Consider the following 23,163-nt stretch of genomic DNA (forward strand, 5'->3'; position numbering starts at 1 on the left):
AGTGTTTGTTGTTTTTTTTCTCTGTGCATTTTAGCAAAATATCCAGTGAAGCCTGAATAGCTTTTTCAGCAGAAGATGAGCAGAGTTAGATACCTTCCAACAACCTGTTATCATTGATGTTAAAAATTATCAAATACTGGGGATAATATTTTTGGTGTTGATGCTGCAAGTAGCTAACCTGATACTTTACAGGAGCATTTCAGGGTGTGTTCCTGCAATTTACAGTATGCATTCAGTTCCTTTGTTGTTTGTTGTTTTGTGTTTTTTTTTCTATTGACTTGTATTTATTTGTGTATGTTATTAATATACATTTGTGTACTTGAAATATACTGAAGATTTATGTTTTATGTGCCTGAACAGATCTATCAAAAAGAAAATTCCTAAGGAGTTAACATTCATGTTCCCCATTAAGGAGGTCTGGGAAATTTCTGTATGTTGCCCTTCTTTATGAAGGATGACTCTTAAGAAGTGTCCCAAATAAAAGTCATAGAATCATAGGATGGTTTGGGTTGGAAAGGACCTTAAAGATCATGTAGTTTCAACCCCACTTCCTGAGCTGGGACACCTCCCGCTAGATCACAGAATCATATCATGTGTGGGGTTGGAAGGGACCTTTAAAGGTCATCTAGTCCAGCCCCCGCTGCAGTGCACAGGAACCTTTTTAACTAGATCAGGTTGCTCAAAGCCCCATCCAACCTACCCTTGAACACTTCCAGGGATGGGGCTTCTACAGCTTCCCTGGGCAACGTATTCCAGTGTCATATCAGCAGAAGATATTTTGGGACAAATCAGTAAAATTAGTAATTTTTCTGTCGCCGGGACCAGAAGGTATTCACTTATTTTCAGCAGAAAAAAACCTCATTTGTGTACCTTTCTGGTAAAAGAAGCAAGCTAGCATCAAACATGGCTTAATCTTAATTTTCTGCTCCAAGAGCTTCTGATGTATTTAGATTTTGCTAACTGCCTGATTCTAGTTTTGCTTCAACAATATATTCCCACTGTCTTTTCTTCCAAGAGCTTTGGTACAGAGTACCGTAATGATGACAGACACAAATAAATCTTCAACTATTATGCAGTTTCAGTTAGTTTTTGTAAGTAGAGAGAATTTCAGCATTGTTAGACTGAGTAGAATACTCCCAGGCAGATTATCCCTATCTTGATATTTTTAACAAATAAAAGAGCAGTTATGTCGGTTTAAGCCAAATTGTGACCTTCATTCTGTTTATAAATGGTTTATAATGGTTATAAGGGATTTTAAAGGGAGAGTCTAATAAATAAATAATATGTAAAGCAGGCAAACAGACACGATCAGATGTTTGCAAGCAATTGGGGAAGAATGTTTTAAGTTACAGCCCTATAATAGGAGGATAATGTCCCATGAAGTTAGACTTCTGAAGATACTGTTGACAGCTGCCTAGTTCACTGTAATGCAATATGAAACAGTTTTACATTTTGTCTGGAGGAAAGTAGAGTTTTTAATGAATGCTTGAGAACACAGAAGTAGTTCTGTAGAGCAGTTCAGAAGTTAATGGCAGACTCACATGTCCTTATTTTTGGTCTGGCACTTTCTTCCAAATCTGAGTGTATTGCTTTTGCAGGTACAATAGGTTGTATTGTAAAAAATACTTTTCTAGATGTAAGGTAAGAAAATTCTTAGTATAAAAAAATGGGCTACCTCAGCAAATCCAGGACAATATGTACCTGAAAAAGTTTTATGACAGTCTAAAATTCTGTCCAAGAATAACTAATTTTTAAATCCTAAACATCTCCATTAGTTTGGCATCCCTGAGATAAATGTTTCAGGCAGTTTTACACGTTTCTGCTTGTAGTTTAGTTTCTCGCAGCTTTTCTCCAGACCAGATGAGTGTTCCATCACCTCAGAATGACTCAATATACTGCTGTCAGGTATATTGGGATGAAGCACAATTTTTCCTGTGGTAAGTTTGGGTCTGGAAATTGGAAATGAGATGTGAGATCCCATCTCCCATAGGAATCTCTGTTCTCAATGAAATATTTTCCTGTGCCTCTACTGGTGTCTGCAAGAGATGGAGGAGGAACTGATATTAAAGCAGAGGGAACAAGAGCCAGACAAGGAATGTATGGAATCAAGCAGATGGAGACAGGGGGTTGGTACTTAAGAGACACTAGAACTAAGCCTGGTCAGCCAGAGTGTGGAATTTGGAAGAAATGCTGGGAACAGATATGACAAAGAGACTGGACCTACCAATAAATGTGTAGGGTAAAGGACTGGAGCGTCTGCCCTGTGAGGAAAGGCTGAGGGAGCTGGGACTGTTTAGCTTAGAGAAAAGGATGCTGAGGGGGCATAGAAACTGTAAAAAAGCATAAATCTCTGGAAGCTGCCCAGATAGATAATTCCTGAATGGGTGACACTGCCAATGTGTAGCATGTTCTGTAGTTGGGAATTGAGCAAGTGTAGATCCGTGGTTTCATCCTCCTCCATTTAAGAGGAAGTGAAAGTTACACTAAGGAGTCCTGCAAAGCTTAATACATATTACTGATACCAGAGCCCCACTGTAATGTTTCTGCGTGTTCAACTGTTACTGAGAGCTGGAATGGTTTAATCTCATTCCAGCTCAATTTACAAGATAATAATAGAAGCACCTTAAATTAGAATAGTCCCTTATTAGAAGAGGAAGCAGAAAGAGGAGGATATCAGGGAAGTTTTGCATATGCTGTCTTGACTGATTCATTCATTTTTCTAACCTCTTCATTTCCTAGACAGGCAGCTAGCTAGAAGAGCCAGTGTTTAAAGTAGCGAGTTGTATCCCCACCAAAAGGCAGCTTTGGTAAGAATAGCATCATATATGGTAGTTAAACAAAATGGTGCCTTGGAAGAGACAGCAAACTTAATTAGCACAGTCCTGAAGTTGGGGAGGCTGGAAGGGGAAGCAGGGAAAGGAAAGAAAGTTTTAGGAGAATGAAGGTCATGTTGAAGAAAATTAAGGTTGGGATACTTAACTGGAAATCACCATTTTTTCATCTGTATATATGTTAGTAACATGTAAGTAGAATGAAACTTTCTTCAGGTCCAGAAAAAGTGATATTTTTTTATTCTGGAAGCAGAACTTCTCATTAAGCATAGAATCTTAGTAAAGTGAATGGGAATATAACATCTTTCTGTGAATGCATCAGAACCACATTTTAAACTCTGGTGCATGTGTAGCTGGCTCATTTACCTTTTTACCTTCCTTTCTTAGTAAGTCCTGCTACTACACCTGGATTTCAGATCTCCAGGAGCCATATATCTACAATTTTAATAAAAGATGGAAGAAAACAGCATGTTTCTTGACTCTGAATGCAGCTATAGCACAAATAATTCCAGCCCTGTATGCAAGGCAGGAGAAGTTGTATCAGAAGTAGTTGCACCTGCTGTTTGGCAAGTAACTTGGATTTAAGTTGAGTAACATTAGTGAGAATTTATGCCTCAGTATACCTCAGTATTTCCTAAATACCTCACTATTTAGGAAACCTTACTGTATCTGTTTGGCTGGTAGGTAAAGGAAGGCAGCAGCATTTCATGAAAATTGGCCAGTTCAGACAACCAGACACAGGAGAGGGTGCAAGTCAGCAACCCTGAAATCGAGGGAACAAGTAAAGCTACTGAGAGTCTAGAAAGCTAGCAAAGAGGCTCTGAAGGCAAAACTTAGACTGAGATATGGGTAACTGACGACCAGGACTGCCATGATAGCAATCTTTGAGCAGGTTATTGGACTAGATGATCTCCAGGAATCCCTACCAACTTTCATGTTTTGTGATTCTGTGATTCTGTTCTGGCAAAACTGTTGCATGATAAATTAAAGATAAATCTGCCTACGTAAATTGGAGATAGAAGCCTGGGAAATAAACAATAATTATACATGCTTCTATAGCCTCAAAATAAGATAGAAAAATTGAAGTACTTAGCTGTAAGGTAACAAAGAAACTACATGGACTTGAATAGTCATGTTGAAAACATAACAGAAATAAAACATTCAGTGGGTAACACCAAGTTAGAAGCATAAGGACCTGGGGGTTGTACTTGATGAGAAGCTTGACGTGATACGCCAGTGTGTGCTGGAGCCCAGAAAGTAACTGCATCCTGGGCTGCATCAAAAGAAGTGTGGCCAGCAGAGCCAGGGAGGGGATTCTGCCCCTCTGCTCTGGTGAGACCCCAACTGGAATACTGTGTACAGCTCTGGTGCCCTCAGCACAGGAAAGACATGGAGCTGTTGGAGAGGGTCCAGAGAAAGGCCATGAAGATGACCAGAGGGCTGGAGCACCTCTGTTATGAAGACAGGCTGAGGAACTTGGGGCTGTTCAGCCTTGAGAAGAGAAGGCTTCAGGGAGACCTTACAGCAGCCTTCCAGTATCTGAAGGGGCTACAGAAAAGCTGGGGAGGGAAGTTTCACCAGAGTGGGCAGTGATGAGACAAGGGGTAATGGTTTTAAACAGAAAGAGGGGAGATGTAAGTTAGACATCAGGAGGAAATTCTTTACCATGAGTGTAGGAACACATTGGAATAGGTTGCCCAGGGAGACTGTGGAAGCCCCCTCCCTGGAGGTGTTCAAGGCCAGGTTTTGTGCAGCCTGGTCTAGTGTGAGGTGTCCCTGCTCATAGCAGGGAGGTTGGAACCTGATGATCTTTAAGGTCCCTTCCAACCTTAACCATTCTATGCAAGTGGTGCCATGTGTAAACAGAAGTTTACTGTACAAACAGATTGATAAAGAAGTTATATCAACAACTCATCACTTATATCAAGCTATTCATGGTTTGAAATGTGCCATCAAAACATCATCATAATATTAGCAGTTGTAAAAATAGGATTGAAAATATTAAAGGCTGTATTGCCAGTGACCTGATCAGAGTTATACAATGACTGTGTCTTGGTGTAGTGGATCAGAAACAGTATGAGAGGAAATTGTATTTTTTTTCTTTCACTTTTTTAGTATAAATGTCATAATTAAGTCCAACATTCAGACCACATTTTTAGATCTCATAAATTACTGGTTTGGGCAGCAGTTTCTCATTTCCCGACTCTGCACAGTGCACAATGTGTCTTTCATGTTGTTGTCAAGGAGAATATTGTACACAGAATCATCACAGAATGGTAGGGGTTGGAAGGGACCCCTTGAGATCATCTAGTCCAAAGCCCTGCTAGAGCAGGATCCCGTAGAGCAGATTACACAGGAACATGTCCAAGCAGGTTTTGAATATATAGAGGGATGGAGACTCCACAGCCTCCCTGGGCAGCTTGTTCCAGTGCTCTGTCACCCTCAGAGTCAAGAATTATTTTCTCATATTCAGGTTAAGTTTCCTGTGTACCAGTTTGTGGCCATTATCCCTTGTTCCGTAAGTGGACACCACTCAGAAGTCTCTGACCCCTTCCTGCTGATACCTGCCCTTTAGATATTTATAAGCATCGAGGAGATGCCCCCTCAGCTTCCTTTTCTCTAAGCTACACAGACCCAGCTCTCGGCCTTTCCTTGTATAGCAGATAAACCAGTCCCTTAATCCCCACAGTGGCCCTGTGCTGGACTCTCTCCTTGTCCTTCATGAACTGTGGAGGCCAGAACACCAGCCATGTTGATGTTAGAGTAAGCATTTGTGATGGAGTAAAAAGATCTGAAGTATCTTAGTTCTTAACTTTAAAAAGGTATTATGTAAAAGTAAGCGACCTGTGAGAAGTAAACACATTTTTGCATGTGACTGTTTCAAAGTCTATCAGATGCTGAGGCTCAATACGTATATAAAAGACATTGCTAAACCAGTACAGCTAAAAAGCAGGACAAGAGTTATAAAAAACATGTTAGTTGTATCAAATGGGGTGAAAAGGCTCAGAACTCCAATAGGCTAAATGTAATAACACAGTAGAGGAGTCCAAGCAATATTTAAGAACTTGAAAGCAAACATAAATACTTTTTCAAATTGCATGTAAGGCTGCCACAAAAACTCTAGCTGAAATTTAGCAGGACTGTTCAGAGACACTAAGGCTATTGAAGAAAATGGAATTCCTGATAACAGATGGTTGAACCTTTTTCCCAGCAAGTAACCAATTGTGATGTCAAAGTTAACCCTGCTTTGAGCAGGGAATAGGACTAGAGGACCTCCAGATGTCCCTTCCAACTTTCATGTTCTGTGATTCTATGATTCTTTTCTGGGCAGGTTGTTAGATGATAAATCAAAGACGACCTCTCATCACCTCATGAACAATTGAACACAGTAGCACAGGTATAGCACCATTCCATAAAAAATGCCTGTTTTCTGTCACACAGTAGAGGACAAAAAAGCAGATTAAACAGTCACTTGCTTTTTCTGTCTGTGTTAGTTTAAAGCCTTAACTAAAAATTTAAATTACTCATAGTTTGAGTAATTTAGTTCATACCTAGCTTAATTACAAACATTTTGTTAAAGGGCATGATTAAAGAAAAAGAAATTGAAATGAATCCATTCTGGCTTCCTCTTCACATGTAAAGGATTTTTAAGTCCAGGGAAGAAAGAGAGAAGCTTCACATCCAGAAGACCCTACAATATTTTCTGTTCTGATACTGTATTGCAAGACATTATGTATCTTCCATTCTCCTGGTGGACTTGCAGTCTTTTGTGTAAACACTTAAATGATCTTGACACCATTATTGGATCTCAGTCATTCATTGTTAGGTGAAACCAGTGGCTGCACAGATTGCTTTTTTCTCTCTCCTGAAAGACTTAACTTCTAAAATCTGTGTTTGTGACATTCACCTAGATGTGGGTGTCTCATCCACATCATCATTGTCACTTCGTCAGTTTCAGTTGTTGGAAGCTCTTTGTGTTCTTGAAAAGAATTTTGTCTGCCAAGATAGAGTAACATATATGTCAGAAATCTTAGGAAAGTAAATAATTTTTTTCCCCCTGCATTACGGTATTCAAGGTTGCTCAAGGAAACTTAGCTGTAATGGTGAGTGAATTTTAGAGAGAGAAGTTTCACTTTTTTTTTTTTTAATTAAAGCATTTTAAGACATTACACGTGAAAGCCATGGAATTTCTCATACCAGAAACTAGCTACTTCTTAAAATGTTAGTAAGGTATGCAAAAAAATTAAAATAATTTCAAAAAAAAATCTGTCTAGTATTTTTGCTTGGCTTTTTTCTACTACAGGAACTATAATGAAAATTACTTTTCTAATCTAATTAATGTCTTTGGAGGTTTGTGAAAGGAGGAAAGATAAATCAAGTTGAAAGACTGAAAACAAAGTTTGAAAAACATTTTAACTGTAAATGAGGTTCAATAGTTCACAGATATTAGAAAAATAGTAATTTTTAATACAACATTTAATCCAATTACTACCTTTCAGCTATTGCACTGCTACTTAAAATGTGCAAAACTATTAATTGTGACTGTCATAGTTATTATGCAAATTTGCACTGCAGGGTATGCAGACAGTTAACAAGGCCATTTTAATTTCTTTGCCAGTTTCTGCACATAATGCTGCAGGGATCCAGCTTTTGTTGGCTGATGACACTACTTAACAGTTCAAACTGTAACTCACTATATAATACAGAAACCTCAGCAAAGAGAGGTTGGGCAAGATTAAATACAGTATGTTGGAACGAGGGAGGGTTGAAAGGAATGAGAAAATGTTCATCTAGTCATGAGAGTTTGAGTGTTCTTTGCCTTTCAGATTTTGTGTTGAAAGCTTTTCCATATGGATTCCAAAAGGTTCCCTTCTTTTCTATTTTTTTTTTCTTTGAACAGCAAGTTTGCCTCAACTGGTTTTCCTCTGGCAGGAAAATTCTCCAGCTGCACTGATTTCCTGCTTCTGTCACCCACAGACAAAAGTGTGCATGCCTGAATGCCACCAAATGTGAAGTCTTAATGCATTTCTGATGTTCCTAATATATAATAATACCCATCTAGCTCAATGCATTATATAAAAACATTAAGGAATGTAATGTTCCTTGAAGATACTATATGCAGATCATAAAAGTAGTTCTCACTTGCCTGGGTTGACAGGTTGTTATATTTCAGGTTATGGTTAGTTTGTAATGGCACAAGAATTTAGTTTAAATTATTAAAATGGTCTTCCTACTGAATTGTTTTAGTGTAGCACTATCACCTCTTTCATCTCCACACATACTGCATGCAAATAAATCTACTTTATGTAAACAGAGAAGAAGCACTGATGACTGAAGTTCCCTTTCAAGAGAACATGTGTAATATGACCATCAGTGGTGTAAATTTATTAAACTTCACCATTTCATCTTAACTGCTGCATTTTCTGAGTGCTAAGCTTGTTGTCTCTTTGCTGAAAATCCCAACACAGTTGAAACTAGTCCAAAAATATAAAATGCCTAGTAGTTATATAATTATTACTGGAATTATATTTTGTTATTAGTATTAATCAACTAAGTAGTTTTATATTTAAATTATGCTTTCTTGTAGATTATTATCATTATTATTGTTGTTGTTATTACTGTTGTTTTTGTTGTTATTATTATCTTTATTACAACATGACAAAGTACTTGAAGTACTTGAGAGAACAAGAGGTAATGGATCAGAATTGGAATAGGGGAGATTTAGGTTAGACATTAGGAGGAAATTATTTAGTGTGAGGGTGGCGAGACACTGTAGCAGGTTGCCCAGGGAGGCTGTGGATGCTCCATGCCTGGAAGTGTTCAAGGCCAGGTTGGATGGGGCTTTGAGCAACCTGATCTAGTGGGAGGTGTCTCTGACCAAGCATGGGGGATGGAACCAGGTCATCTTTAAGGTCCCTTCCAACCCAAACCATTCTATGATTATGATACTTGAGTAATACAGCTCTAAGCTGTGCATTAAGGAGAGTTAGATTAACATTCAGGAAAATAGCACATCTATTTATGAACAAAAACAGGAAAAACATATTTTTACAATTGAAATAAACTGAGATAGTTTATTTTAGTTGAACTAGTATTCTGTCTCCGTAATTTCTGCAGAAAATTAATTCATTAAAATAATGTGATTAACATGCTAACCTAAATCCAGCAGTAATATTTGTGATGGAGAGATTTTCAATATCTAGAAATTAATATAAAAATCTTCTGGACCTCTGACTCAGGCAAATCACAGAGGCCAGTCTCCCGGGTCTTGCATGGAAAAAGCTGGAATACATTCAAGAAAATGTTCTGGCATGGCTCTGTATTTTTAGAGGGCAGCTTTAGTAACACAATGTAAAGAACATACAGTCCTGCCATTGGCAGCTTGGATGTGTATTCTGTTAGGCACGAATGTCATGCATTACATGCAGCACTTACAAGTAACCCCTGAACACATGAGAAAATCTCACATAATACAAATATCTGCAGTGTACAAGTAATTAACAACTTCTATCCATCATTTAAAATCTATTGTAAATCTCTCAGCCTGTTAGCATTCAGTAACTGTTTTAAATCAGCAAATGGGCAAGAAGTAATTGGATAAAAATGGATCCCAGTAAACCAGATTATGACAATTGAAAAATACTTTCTAATAGCAAACTGCCACCATAGAGCTTGATCCTATGAGTTATGGCCACATATGCAAAAATCAGTAAGGAATGTGTGTGTAGTTAACCTTAATCGTATTTGACTTCTGATTGTGTGGGCCCTTTAGTAGGAACACCAAAAAATTCTATTTCCAATTAAGTAGAAGATTTTGTTATTATTAAGGTACTGTTGACATGTTCTGAATAATACATGTTTTCATGGCCCATTTGAATGATGCCAGAGTTTTCATTCTGAAACTAAATTGCCATTTTATCTGTGCTATAGGTTGCTAGGACTGGTCTAACTCTGTAGTTCATCACTGTGTGCTGCCTCCTTGTAAGAGCATAAAGATAACATTGACCAGTCATTGTTCATTGTGCAGAGTTGCTTCTGCAACTATCTTGTGTACACACAGGTGCACCCAGGGGCTTTCTTCTTGGTGCCTGTTTAGTGTACTCCTACACAATGAACTTACAGCTTCATCATTATTTCATTAACAAATCACATTTTTCATCATAGTTCTAATGATCTGTAGTTTTCCTGCTTAGAGCCTCTCTTGAATCCTGACAGACTTCACCAGCCAACTATGAGATCTGCCTAAAGGCTTTCCTTTCAGCCCAGCTTCCTAAAACAGCCCAAACCTATAAAAGAATTTCTCTCTGAGTTCTCCAGACAAGTCAGATTACTCTCCTGTGTGAATGTGTAATTCAGTAATATAGGAAGTTGATTCTTCCAGAAGAAGCCATCCATCAGTATCAATGTAATTACTTGGTACTGGGCCACTAATTATCTTAAAAATCATATTTTATTACCTAGAAAAGTTTAATCCTTTTCAAAGCAGTCAGTTGTCTAGGCCAGCAATAGCCATTTACTAGAACCAAAGCAATTTTTAGTGGTATTAATAATGCTCAGGAGCAACAGAACTGTTTTCTCTCAGGAAAAAATAATTTATGTAGGGAACAAACTGCACTGGGAGATGTCTCCTCTAGAATTTCTGAAGGGCTGAAAACAATCACAAAACTCATAGGCTTTTTGGTGAAATGCATAATGAATTTTGACCTCGCCTCATTTAACATCAGTACATAATACATTATGTATAAAATCCTCAACTCAGACAATAAACATTTTACAATAGGGTATAAATGGAACAGAGGAAAACAGAAAACAAAGGAATCCTATCTTTATGTTGAATTACATGCTTCTGGAAATCATTCTGGTTGGAATTAATTGGGCCAGATGTTTATGAACATATGGGTAAGTCGTCCCATGGTCGTTTTTTATGGAGAGAAATGACACACATCTAAGGGGCAGCTCATTGGATGCTTAAAATATGCATGTATAATATCAGATAATTAATTCCCAGCGTGGGTAGGTTTATCTCCATTGACCAGTAAGTGAGCACAGGTTGACTGGCTCATATGTTGAAGGCAGAATTGTTGGTATCTAACATTGCAAGATGAATCCCAACCTCAGAGACCAGTGAGATGAGGCTGACATAAAAACATGAAGATCGGAGAATAAATTTACTCTTTACCAAATTGTGTTTCTATTGCAAAATTTACCTTGAAGATGTAGCAGATGGCAACACAAGGATCAGGCAAAGCTTAGATGCCGCAGCTAGACACTTGTTGAAGGCTCAGCCAACTTTGTAGACTGTGCAGTTTCTGAAGAATAGTCTATTTCCCCACAGCCCTGTTTAAAGAACCTTATCTTGTGAGGGGGACTTCTGTCACTACAGAAGTTTCTGTAGCTGTCATCTAACTTGTTAAACTGACACCTAACAAGTATGTGTCGTGAAGGAAAGAGTAAGAAACTCAGAGGATACCCTATGTTAGGGTATCAGATAGTTGTACTATACCCGAGCACGAACTGCACAGGTTATTTCTCCAAGTATATCTGTCCATGTCACCAGATAACACCGCATCCTGTCTTGTAACTCACAATGTTGAGAAAACTGTGGAAGTAAGCAGAAAGGTTTTTCTAAGCATTTTGTGAAGCCCGTTGTATGTATAAATGTATAAATGTCTGCCTTACTTGGCAGAGTGTGGTAAAATAGGTTTAATATAAAGGGCAACATCAATGTGAGTGGTGTGGTTTGTTATACAATTAGTGAGAAAACAGAAAAAAATAGCAGCAAACATAAAAACAGTATCCTATAATCAGTCCCAGGTGCTTCAGTAATACACAGAACTAAAAAATATAATCTGATAATTTTCATAGAATCATAAAATGGTTAAGGTTGGAAGTGACCTTAAAGATCATCAGGTTCCAACTCCCCTGCTGTAAGCAGGGACACCTCACACTGGACCAGGCTGCACAAGCCTCATCCAACCTTGAACACCTCCAGGGAGGGGGCTTCCACAACCTCCCTGGGCAACCTATTCCAGCGCCTTACTGCCCTCATGGTGAAGAATTTCCTCCTGTTGTCCAACCTAAATCTTCCCTCTTTCCATTTTGACCTATTACCCCCATGTCATCACTGCCCACTCTGGTGAAAAGCCCCTCCCCTGCTTTCCTGTAGCCCCTTCAGGTACTGGAAGGCTGCTATAAGCAATCGTAGTTCATATGGTGAATATTAAGTACCCTTTTGTAAATCTACAATGTTTTGCAGTAATGTTAAGCCAAGGTATTCCAGAACCTATGATTCTCTGCTATTAAATTATTGCAGTATTTTTATTATTTTCAGCAGATAAAAAGATTTCTATACACAGTATCATGAGCAGCTGAGACTGATAGCAACAAATTAATTAGAATATTGTCCCATTATGACTGTAGCATGGTTACATTATGAACTGCCAATGACCAAAATTATTTTTTTAATGTAAATAAACAACAAATTAAATATTTTAAATGGAATTGTAGAAATAACAGGAACGCTGCATTTATACGAAGACATAATGCATGAACTTCCATTCAGTTGTAAACTTATATTGTGTTCTCTGCTTTGTAGTTTGAGAGGAAGCCACAGGAAGAAGACATCTTTATAAAGATGAGGGTTAGAACTCAGAGCCATAAGCTTGTTACAGATGCAGGATGGCTCTGCAGAAGACTTGAAGAGAGCTTCTTCAAGAACTTAGGGTCATTCAGCAGCTGGGCAAGGATGTAATTTAATCACATTTTGAAAGCTGTGTGAGCAGAGCACAGGGATCTCATTCCCAGGATTGAGAGGAGACCTTGTGTGAAACCTGGCTGAAGGCACTCTCGTTTGGAAACATCATACCATAGGAAAGTTGACCAGTTTTTGGATGTGAGGTGCCTTTGGGTATACCTGGCTCTTGGGAAGTGCTTAAATGTACAATACCTTTTTTGTTTTTACATCAATGGTTGCGGTTATAGTGGTTTTTTTTGTTTATATCAATGGAAATGAGGTAGATGTTGCCCACTGTTGTTCTTGATGAGCAGCTTCAGCTGGTGAGATTTTATTCTCTTGTCTGAAATTGTAATCTTTAATGAATTATTTCAATTGTTGGTGGTCTCTGTGCTCAAAAAGTGGAAGCTGATTAATAACCTCATGTTTTAAGGAAGTGCAATATGATAATATTTCTTTAAATTTAAAAAAAGAAATGCTTCTTTAGTAACTATAATATAAAGTGAAGGAAGTTGTTTAAACCCAGTGAATAATATTTTTTTTGGTAGCATGAGTGTCTGATAAATTGAAAAATCATTATTTCCTTTACATTTTTAAGAACCATTTAATATCTTTATATACAGATTCTGAAGCTTAACATATTTTGGCATTCCAGGGATACACGGTTGTTTTGCAACACAAAGAATGTGTTTTATTACTGAATTGAGGAAAGAATATGTAGAAGTATTTTTAAACCTGTGCTTACAAGGTACCATTACCACTTGTAACTATTTTTGCAGTAAAATAATGTTATTCTCTGAGCCTCAGATTATTATGTGATCCTATGAAATATTTTGTGATGGGACAAGTAGAATATGATGAAAAATGGAAGGAAAGTGTTGCCATTCTATGCAGGAAAAAATAAATTTAAGGCTCCTGAAAATGGCAATTGATGCAGTTCATATATTAAAACATTTTAAAAGTAAGATAAAAGTGTAATTTGAATGAGACATGATGAAAATGCTTTCCAGGTAAAACTTCATAGGAGTTCCTAGTTTCTAGTAACTTACTGTTGCAGTTGTATCTTCGTATTTCCCTCAGGGTTTTTTAAAAGTATTTTTCATTTAGCTCAAACAACTAAGCAATCCCTTTTTTTTCTTTACATAGCAGATGGTACGTGAACAATACACTACAACAACACCAGGCACTAGCCTAGAGAGGCCGAAGAATGAATATGTCTACAAAATTGGAATTTATGGCTGGAGAAAGCGTTGCCTCTACCTGTTTGTTCTCCTCCTGCTTATCGTCCTAGTTGTGAATTTTTCTTTGACAATTTGGATTCTTAAAGTGATGTGGTTTTCCCCAGTAAGTGTCCTTTTTAATTTTCCATTATTTTCATATTCTCTTCTCCTCCTTGCCTCACCACTTCATTTATTTTTGAAGTACATCAGCTTCTCTGTATGTAGCAGACTGTTCTTTTTAGTTCCTTATTGACTGCAGTTTGTGCTTTAGTTGAAATATATATAAGAAATATCTCTTTTTTATCATACTTCTTGATCTGTAAATTCTAAGTTCATAATAATCTTTAAAATACTGAGGTTATTGATACCTTATGTTGAGGTGAATTCCAACCATTCTAAGAAAATTTGTTTTGCTATTGTCTCATAGTCTGTGTAGTTTAAATTTTGTAAATGAGTTTGTTGTAATTTCATCTCATCCAGAATTCCTTAGGATTAAAATATTGCTGACAGTTGCTCTTTTTTTCTTAGATTCCTTCTCCTGTTTGTAAGCATCTAAAATTTAACAATTTATTTGCCCAATTAATTGCAGCTCAGAGATAATTATCACTACTTTGTGCTTGAGGCTAAGCAGCTATATTATTCCAGAAAAAATTTAATAACTTTCCACCATCATATATTTTAATATTTATAATGTAATTTTGCGTGTAGTAGATTAAAGGATAACTTTCAGAAGTCTGCAACATGTAGCTTTAGTCAGAATGCAATAAAATGCATCAGTGAATAATGAAGCCAAGCTGATTTGTTCCTAATGTGCAGTCATGATAGACAGATTATTTGAATAGACTTGTTACAAGAAAAACAATAATAGTAAATTACTACAGCTCTTCCCCTGCTGCTGAAGAAAGTGTTATATTAAGGTTCCAAATATCTATAATTATTACACCTCTGTCACTAAATGAAGGCCATTTTATCTTCATAGAAGCTTTTCTATGCTTTCTCTTACTATAGAGAAAGTAGGTTAATTTTAAGTGCTACATACTAGTATAGTTATTACTGCTTGAATTCCCATGGTTTCGTATTCCACATAAGTCCAACACTGTCGCTGTCATACAGATTATGATGAAAACATCTTGTATCTCATATAGTTTTTTGTTACGCAGTTCACATGGAAGATGTGCCCTTAGTGACTGCACATCATGAATCACAGAGAAAATTAGTAACTTAAAATTGCTTTCTGTGTGGCTCAGATTTATATTTGTAGGGGCTTTTAAAAATTACTTTCTGTTGGTTTCTTTGTATGAAACTGGGTATTTCTTCCCTAATATTAGTCAGGAGTAAAAAAAAATGGCATCAGAAACTTCACTTCTGGGAACTCCTATCTCTTGCTACTTATGTGTGAGGAAGGCATCAAATGCCTTGATCTGCTGAGTCAGAGTATCCTTCTGCCCTGGCAACAAGAGCAGCAGAGAAACATCTCAAGTAGTAAAGGCTTGCATTATTTCAGAGGATGGACTATGAATGCCATGGTTATAGGGGTTTACCTAATTCTCTCTTTAAGAACCTGTATTCCTGATATGGCTGATTAAATAATGACTTAACTGCAATGCCTTTATGCATTTAGGGTAATTCTAGGGAAACATCTTTATTTAAGATAAATATCAGCTGTAAGAATATTTGTGCAAAAAGCAAGTGTATGTCACAATCCTCAGCAAAGTATTTGTGAGGTCTGGAGAACAGAGATGTGGGCTTTTTTGCTGAGTATTGTTTTAATAGAGTGTATCTGGTAAGATGAGATTTAACTCTGAAGAGACCAGAAATATCATCCAGACAAGCACTGCTAGCCTCTAAGAAAAGTCTAAGAAAGAGTACAGGAGTTAACAGTATCTTTAAAGTCTGCAAGTGTAATTGAGGCATCACAGTCCTTTCCTGTGCCTCAGGAAATACTGTTTGTAAAGAATGAGGGTAAGAGTCATAGAAATAACCAACACTGTCATCATATCATCAGATTACTTGGGTTGGAAGGAACCTTAAAGATAATCTGGTTGCCAGCCCCTGCATGGGCCCGACACCTCCCACTAGACCAAGTTGCTCAAAGCCCCATCCAACCTGGCCTTGAACACTTCCAGGGATGGGGCATCCACAACGTCCCTGAGTAACCTTTTCCCGATGAAATTAAGCATCTATGCCTCCAAGTTTTTTGTTAGTGTTTGAAAAAGAGAGGTAACAGTATATTCTCAGGAACAGATTTTTAGGATTCTTGAGTTCCAACCTTGACACATATTTGCTTTTTAGGAAATAAGTTGATTCATATATATCCTACATATCCAATTAAACATTCTCATTATTGGAAAGAATTCAAAAGTAATTCTGAAATATTATCCTATGCATTGTCAGTTATCTGGCAAATGTTAGTCTGTCAGCTGTGATGATACTTTTTATATTTAGCAGTTGTGTTCTAGGTATATTGTGTAGAGTTTATACTACTTAACTATGTTTAATATTAATAATACCTATTGCATTTTTAGCTATTACTGTTGAAGTATTCGGTCCTAGTTTAAAAAAAATACATTAAAATATTATCTCTGTTAACAATTTTAGAATATTAATAGGTAATAAAATCCTAACAACTCCATCACTGTAGAATAATATAAGAAACAAGCTGTATTCTTTCTAAAGTGGATAAATAAATTTAGAAAAAAATGGTAAACATTTTAAAAGATATTTTAATAGTACATGTCTCTCTTCTACACAAGAGAATTTATGCTCAAATAAAACTTAGTTGTAGTATGTAGTTTTGTTAGGAAAAGTATTGCAGCATAATGCATAAAAGTTGTTGATGCTTAAGTGATTGACTGGCATAGTTCTATAGCACAGCCTTTTTCATGAGCCAACTCAAAGATGACAAAATTGTTATTTACACCTCAATGTCTATTTTATAGGATTTTTTTAATTATTTTTTTTCTGAAAAGCAACCTTAAATCTTTCATTATACAATAATTTGCAGTGTATTAATTCATATGCAATGTCTAGTCATAGATCCAGATTAAAATAATATTGCAACTATGAACAGAGCTTCAGCGGGCTCTGGCATAGGATTAATCCATATACACATCTTTTGTCTCCACTCAAAAAAACAGACAGCATGATAAATATGAGCAAATTAGCTAAGCTGATAAAGGAGACCATGAACCAGACATAGACATGCTGCAAGATTAATAGATTTTAATCTTGTAGAAATTTGGAAAGATGATGAAAGTCAAAGACTTTTCTAGACTCCATTTTTTGAGAGAGCTTCAGCATTAAATGAACATGACTAAATTGAAAGTGACTTAATTTAATTTAATTTCATAAAATCTAGACTAAAAAGAAACAACCTGAGCAGAGAACACATTCCTTTTTTTATATTGCTCCAGTTGCATAATATATAAGCATCCCCAAGCTGTGCAGATTCATCCCGAGGTGTCAGATATGTCTGTGTTTTGTGTTTGGTTTTTTTATTTTTCTCTCCTGGAATTCAGGGGGACAGGGTCTAAAGGTGAGTTTTTTGGGGAGTGAGAGAAGAAAGTTGTAGATTCTTTGTATTCAGCTGTTTTGGAGAAGACAGTATCAAATAATTATGCCTTGAATTTGGTGAATAAGGGGAAATAGAATTATTTAAAAACTAGAATCAGTTTTGCATTAAAACTTAGAAAGTTTGAAAAATCTGGAGGCTGAGGGTTTTTTTTCCCTGGACATAACATTATATGGAATAATTTGATTTTTTTATTGGGATGGAGGTAACACGTGCTTCACCTGTAAGGTGATTACAGAACTCACCTTGGAGACAGAACTTTCCATTCTAGCTTCTGCTCCAATCAATATATTAATTTATATGAAGTAGAGCAAACTAGAAAAAAAAGAGAGTAAATATTCTAAACATCAAATGAACTATAATTGCTGGTTAGACCGTGAGTCTCTGGGAGAAGTTACGAGATCAGATTTTCCCAGGGAAAGGAGGAGTTTTAATCTAGGGGTGCAACATCCCAATTGAGTCCTGCAACCACTTGTTCGTAGGTAAAAGGACATCAGGGTCTCTTCACATGGCCACTTTTTATCCTTGTAGTCTTTATTTGTCCAATGGTGATCACATAATTTAACTGCAAGAATATTAGTATGCCTAGATGTGTTGGACAAGTGAGGAGGACTTTTGGGGGTCTATATTTAGGAATCTGATTCTTAAATTATTTAAGGATCTTCCATACTTATTGCCCAAGATGCAAATTCCATATTGACAAGACTGTGGGATGCTGCATGACTGGCAAACAAGTTGGAAAAGTTGACTGTGTTAAGCTAATTTGTATAACAATGTTTCATACAACACTGAACATCTTAAAGTTTTACAGAGATTAGCTGCTCAGTGGGAGACTGGCTTCCTGGTTTGTTACACAACTTACATGATTTCACAGCCATAGTCATTTATTTGTTTGGCTGTGGACCAGTGATTCATGGTTTTTTTTCTTTTCCATTATCTTTATATTCATTGGAGAAAACTAGGTTCATGAGACTGATTTTGCATCTTCTGAATTGACAGACTTTCACTGTCCTCGCCTACGGTCACATAGAGAATTAGCACGTGCATCCTCAGAACTTCACCTGTAATACTGATCCATTACATCTACACTATAATTAGTGAATGGTTAAGGTTGGAAGGGACCTTAAAGATCATCAGGTTCCAACCTCTGCTATGAGCAGGGACACCTCACACTAGACAAGGCTGCACAAGCCTCTTCCAACCTCGCCTTAAACACCTTCAGGGAAGGGACTTCCACAACCTCCCTAGGCAACCTATTCCAACGCCATTCTACCCTCATGGTGAAGAATTTCTTCCTGATGTCTAGCCTAAATCTCCCCTCTTTCAGTTTAAAACCATTACCCCTTGTCCCATCACTACCTTCTCTGGTGAAGAGCCGCTCCCCTGCTTTCCTGTAGGCCCCTTCTGGTACTGGAAGGCTGCTATAAGGTCTCACTGGAGCCTTCTCTTGTCCAGCCTGAACAGCCCAAACTCTCTCAGCCTGTCTTCATAGCAGAGCCTCAGACCAAAACTTTTAGGTCACTGTTTAATTTTGTAGGTTGTCATGGTAGTACTCTTAAATGCATGTGTGAAAAATGCACCTGATCAGATTATTACCATTTGTGATGCAATAGGAAATCTTGTTCAGAAATCCCCCATTAATTCAGTAGTTATATCATTCAGCTAATGCTACATTATCGTAACAACCAGGACAGTCCTTTGGCGAGGATTATTCCTAAACTTTTTTAGCTTTTGATGGAGAAACCCATGTTTCCATGGGTTTTCGTGGATACCACAGCTATCACAGTCTCCTGGAGTAAGAAAGGTCAAGGGAATTGTCGTCTTTCATAGTGATAAGGACAGACAGTCATGAAACAGGAGCATTTCCCAGGAAAGCTACTTAGTTGTCTTTCTGCAGTCTGGAGTTTGGCATGAAAGTTTTTCTCTGGCAAAAAAAAATAAAGCACAGCATGAGTAAGAATCAGACAAGTCTTTATACTTTTAGCTGTGCTGTCAATTAAACATGATTTGACTCTGCAGTCAATCCCGTGTTCTTCTGCCATCCATATTAAACCCTATGTGGGCTTGAGTCAGTAACAAGAGGAAAGTCATACCCTAATCCCAAAATTTAGAAGAACCTGTGGATCACCTTGTCACAGCAGGAATTAACTTGGCATAGGGAGGGCCAGGCACATGATCTCCAGTCCATCAGTGCGTATCCAAATGTGATTCTTCCTAAGAACAGCACAAACATTGAGCCTGCTCTCATACCTGCACTTCAGCTGGACTTGAAGATGTAGGCAATGAGAACTGGAAAGGTCTCTGCACGTTTAGGCTACAGACTGGTCTTCCAGGTTCTCTTTTATGCACAGGTATTTCTGGCACTGAAATAAACAGGACAGTTGCTACAGATGAACAAATAAATAGAGCGTTTTCCAAATGTTGTTCACAGGTATTTTCTTTTTCTGGCTTACTTGTAATTAGTGAGTGCTCTACCCATGTACCTGTTGCAGAAACATTACAGACATACCACTCTGCTAATCTTCTTGAGTTCTCATGGGCAATTAATAATGAATATAGACAAAGTATTAAAAATGGGGGTTTTTAGTTATTTTCTGAAGTTTTCTGTAAGACAATGCTGATTTGTTTATGTTCAGTTGTATAAGAAAATGTTGAAAAGCTAACTGTTGTAACTGGTGTTACAACTAATGACTATATATACACATTAGTTGGCTGATAATTACCTAGTCTAGATCTATAAATATTATATGCATTTTATAATAAAATATTTACTTAAACATTTGAAAAATTCAAGCACTGAATATGGAGGGGCTTACTTAAGGAAATAACAGATATATGAAACTAGAAATGTGACCAATTTAGAAATCAAAATTTGTACTGAAAATCAAGTAAAGCTTTCTGATAGTGAAACTTACAAGACTGTGTAATAGCATGCCTTATTAAATTGGAGATGCCCAATCATTTGGAACATTTAAAACCTGACTAGACAGCAATGAAAATGTAAGGTAAAGAGCACTCACTCACAGCAAGAGTTCTCCTTCACTGCAAAGACATACACTAAATAGCTTGTACAGCCTTCCCTGCATTCTATCAATAATAATACATGCTTCATGAAATTAGTTGCCGTTTTGAGAATGCTGCATTTTTAAATACTCAAAATATTTACTTAATTATTCACATATTCTCATCTGAATTTTTGCTAAAATATTTTCATGTCTGAACACGATAGTTTCCATAGTTTCTACTCTGAATCATCCTGACCAGCTGTATTTTGCTATTTTTCTATTAAGTTGAATACAATTTGCCTCCAACCAGGCCACAGTTATTCCCATTGTCTCTATCAGATGGTGAATATTTAAATATTTCATGCAAAGAGTAATAGCAGAAAAGAATGAGTCTGAGATTTCCGTAGAAATCAGTGAGACAGAAAATTAACCCCTGTTCTCAAATGATAGCTCCCTAAGACATACATTTGTTTACGTAATTTATATGTCATGTTTCACATATTATATTGTCTGTGGTGTTAGCACATGCAGCTAATAAATACCTCCTGTGTGTTTCTGCTACAACAGGGCCTTTGTCCAGATTGGGATCTGTGAGCGTCTTAAAATTAGAAAAGGAAAAGAAATGCTGTGTAACAATCAGTTTCCCATTAAAGAGATTTAACCTTTAATAAGATTAAGCCAAACTTTGAAGTCTGCTCTCCTAGAATGTAAAGTTCTGGCTGCCAGAAATACATTAATTGTCTTAAAACTTTCTCCTGACGTTATATGTTGAAAGATTTACTTCATGAATGGATAGCAGTTTTTATCTCTTTTTTTCAAAATTTTCTTGTTTAATCTTCAACCAAATTTTTTTTAAAGTGTCATATCTTTGAAAATGTACAACCAGGTCTGTGTTGGTTTTGTCTAGATAGAGTTAATTTTCTTCACAGTAGCAGGTAGGGAACTATTTGTTGATAACACAGGGATGTTTTTGCTCTGGCTGAGCACTGCTTGCAAAGAGCGGAGGCCTTTTCTGCTCCTCACGCTGGCCCTACCAGCGAGTGGGCTGAGGGTGCACAAGAAGTTGGGAAGTGACACAGCCAGGGACAGGTGACCCTAGCTGACCAAAGGGATGTCCCAGACTATATGGCATCATGCTCAGCAATAAAACAGGGGATTGAGCTTGCTGGAGGTGGGGGGGCACTGCCTGGACACTGGCTGGGCATCGGATGGTCAGTGGTGAACAAATGTTTTCATTCACATCACTTGTCTTTCTTGGGTTTTATTTCTCTCTCTTTATTATTTTCCTTTCCATTTTTGTTCTTACTTCCATTATTAAACTTTTTTTATCTCAACCCACAAGTTTTCTCACTTTTACCTTTCTAATTCTCTTCCCCCATCCCACTGGGAGGGAGGGAGGGAGTGAGTGGCTGTGTGTGCGTAGTTACCAGCTGGGGTTAAACCATGTCAAGGTCTTAGCCACAGTGTAGGACATGGATTGGAAATTGTCAAAAATTTTAAATGTAACCAAAAAAATCTCATCCTTCCCAACTTAAAGCTTCATTTATTTGTTATTGCTGTGATTTGTTAGGTATATTGTATAATTAATGTGTAAGAATACATGTTAAGCTATAATTTTATTGATACATAGCATATATTTATTCCATTATTTTAAATATTATACTGTTGTCAGTACTAGAGTAGAGCTTGCTGAGGTGCAATATAGAGAAAATTGAAAAGAATTGAAAAAAATTGTTTTCCCTTTTGCTCAATAAGAGTTACAAAAATGCACTTATTCATAATGTCATTAGAGAAGCATCGTAGTAGGTGTTCATATTTATTTGTGTAAAATCTCCATGGTCACAAGTACTGATCATTATAGATTTTTGTACTGTGATTAGCAAAGGTAACCAAAACTTTGCTCTTAAACTGTTCAATCAGGAATACTAAGATGAGAGTGGGTGACTTAAAATGAGGTTGAGTTGTTACAGGACATGATCTATTTTTGGTTGCAATATACTGCAGCAGTTGCTTTTAATATGATAAAATCTTTTTAAAATAAATTTGCATGATAGCTGCAAGGTAAAACATAAGGTAAAATATGTCATTCTTTCACACAGAGCTGTAGTGTTCCTCAGCAGTGCTCTGTGAGGGATGCAACATCTCTTTGTCCTTTTTTCATGTCACATTTTTGTCAGCTTGACTATTCAGGCAGCAAATACTGTCAGGGTATTCAAGAAATAAACACCGTGCACTGTTGTTCAGAAGAAAATCCTTCTGAAAAGCTTTACAAAGCAAAGAAAAAGATTTAATTCCATTTCTTTAAGTTGCATAATTATAAATGTTAACATAACAAAATTAATTAGCCAACTTATAAAAACTCAGTTCCTGAATAAATGTGTGCAGTAGTATGTTTTTCTAGTTTTGAGTAAATCAATCACAAAAGATGTAATGCCACATGTAATGGCATTTTTATTATCAAAGTATTGCCCAGCTTTGGAATTCCTGCTTGTGCAGTAAGAAGCAGAGACAGAATTTGGTCCTTGCCAAACAAGAAAATGAAGCTGGAACTGGAGCTATTTTGAGGAGATCTGGAGTGATACCTATTGTAATTACTACCTACCTTTATTTAAGAATGACTGTTGTTCTACCTATTGGGACAAAGAGGACCTGAAAATATCTTGAAAGCATGTATCTTAAATATGAATTTTGTTTTATGAAATAAACCTCATCAAAACTAAGCAAATGTCAATGGTATGGTGAATTTGCATCTTTCATAGACATTTCCTTACAAAACTGTTGAGTTCAAAGTGGCCATCTACTT

General features: G+C 36.9%; 1 protein-coding gene across 3 annotated transcripts in view; it reads left to right on the forward strand.

The window, feature by feature from the left end:
* The window catches only part of SGCG (sarcoglycan gamma), a 127,602-nt gene that overhangs the window by 42,203 nt on the left and 62,236 nt on the right, over positions 1-23,163 (forward strand). For 2 of the 3 annotated variants that reach the window (XM_051608557.1, XM_051608556.1), the window contains one exon: positions 13,711-13,908. In XM_051608557.1, coding sequence (XP_051464517.1) covers positions 13,714-13,908 — 195 coding nt within the window. In that variant the 5' untranslated portion in view covers positions 13,711-13,713. The remainder of the gene's footprint in view (positions 1-13,710; positions 13,909-23,163) is intronic. The other variant, XM_051608558.1, reaches the window with a different exon arrangement.

This window comes from Apus apus, chromosome 1 (assembly GCF_020740795.1).
Source record: "Apus apus isolate bApuApu2 chromosome 1, bApuApu2.pri.cur, whole genome shotgun sequence".
Classification (NCBI taxonomy): Eukaryota; Metazoa; Chordata; class Aves; order Apodiformes; family Apodidae; genus Apus; species Apus apus.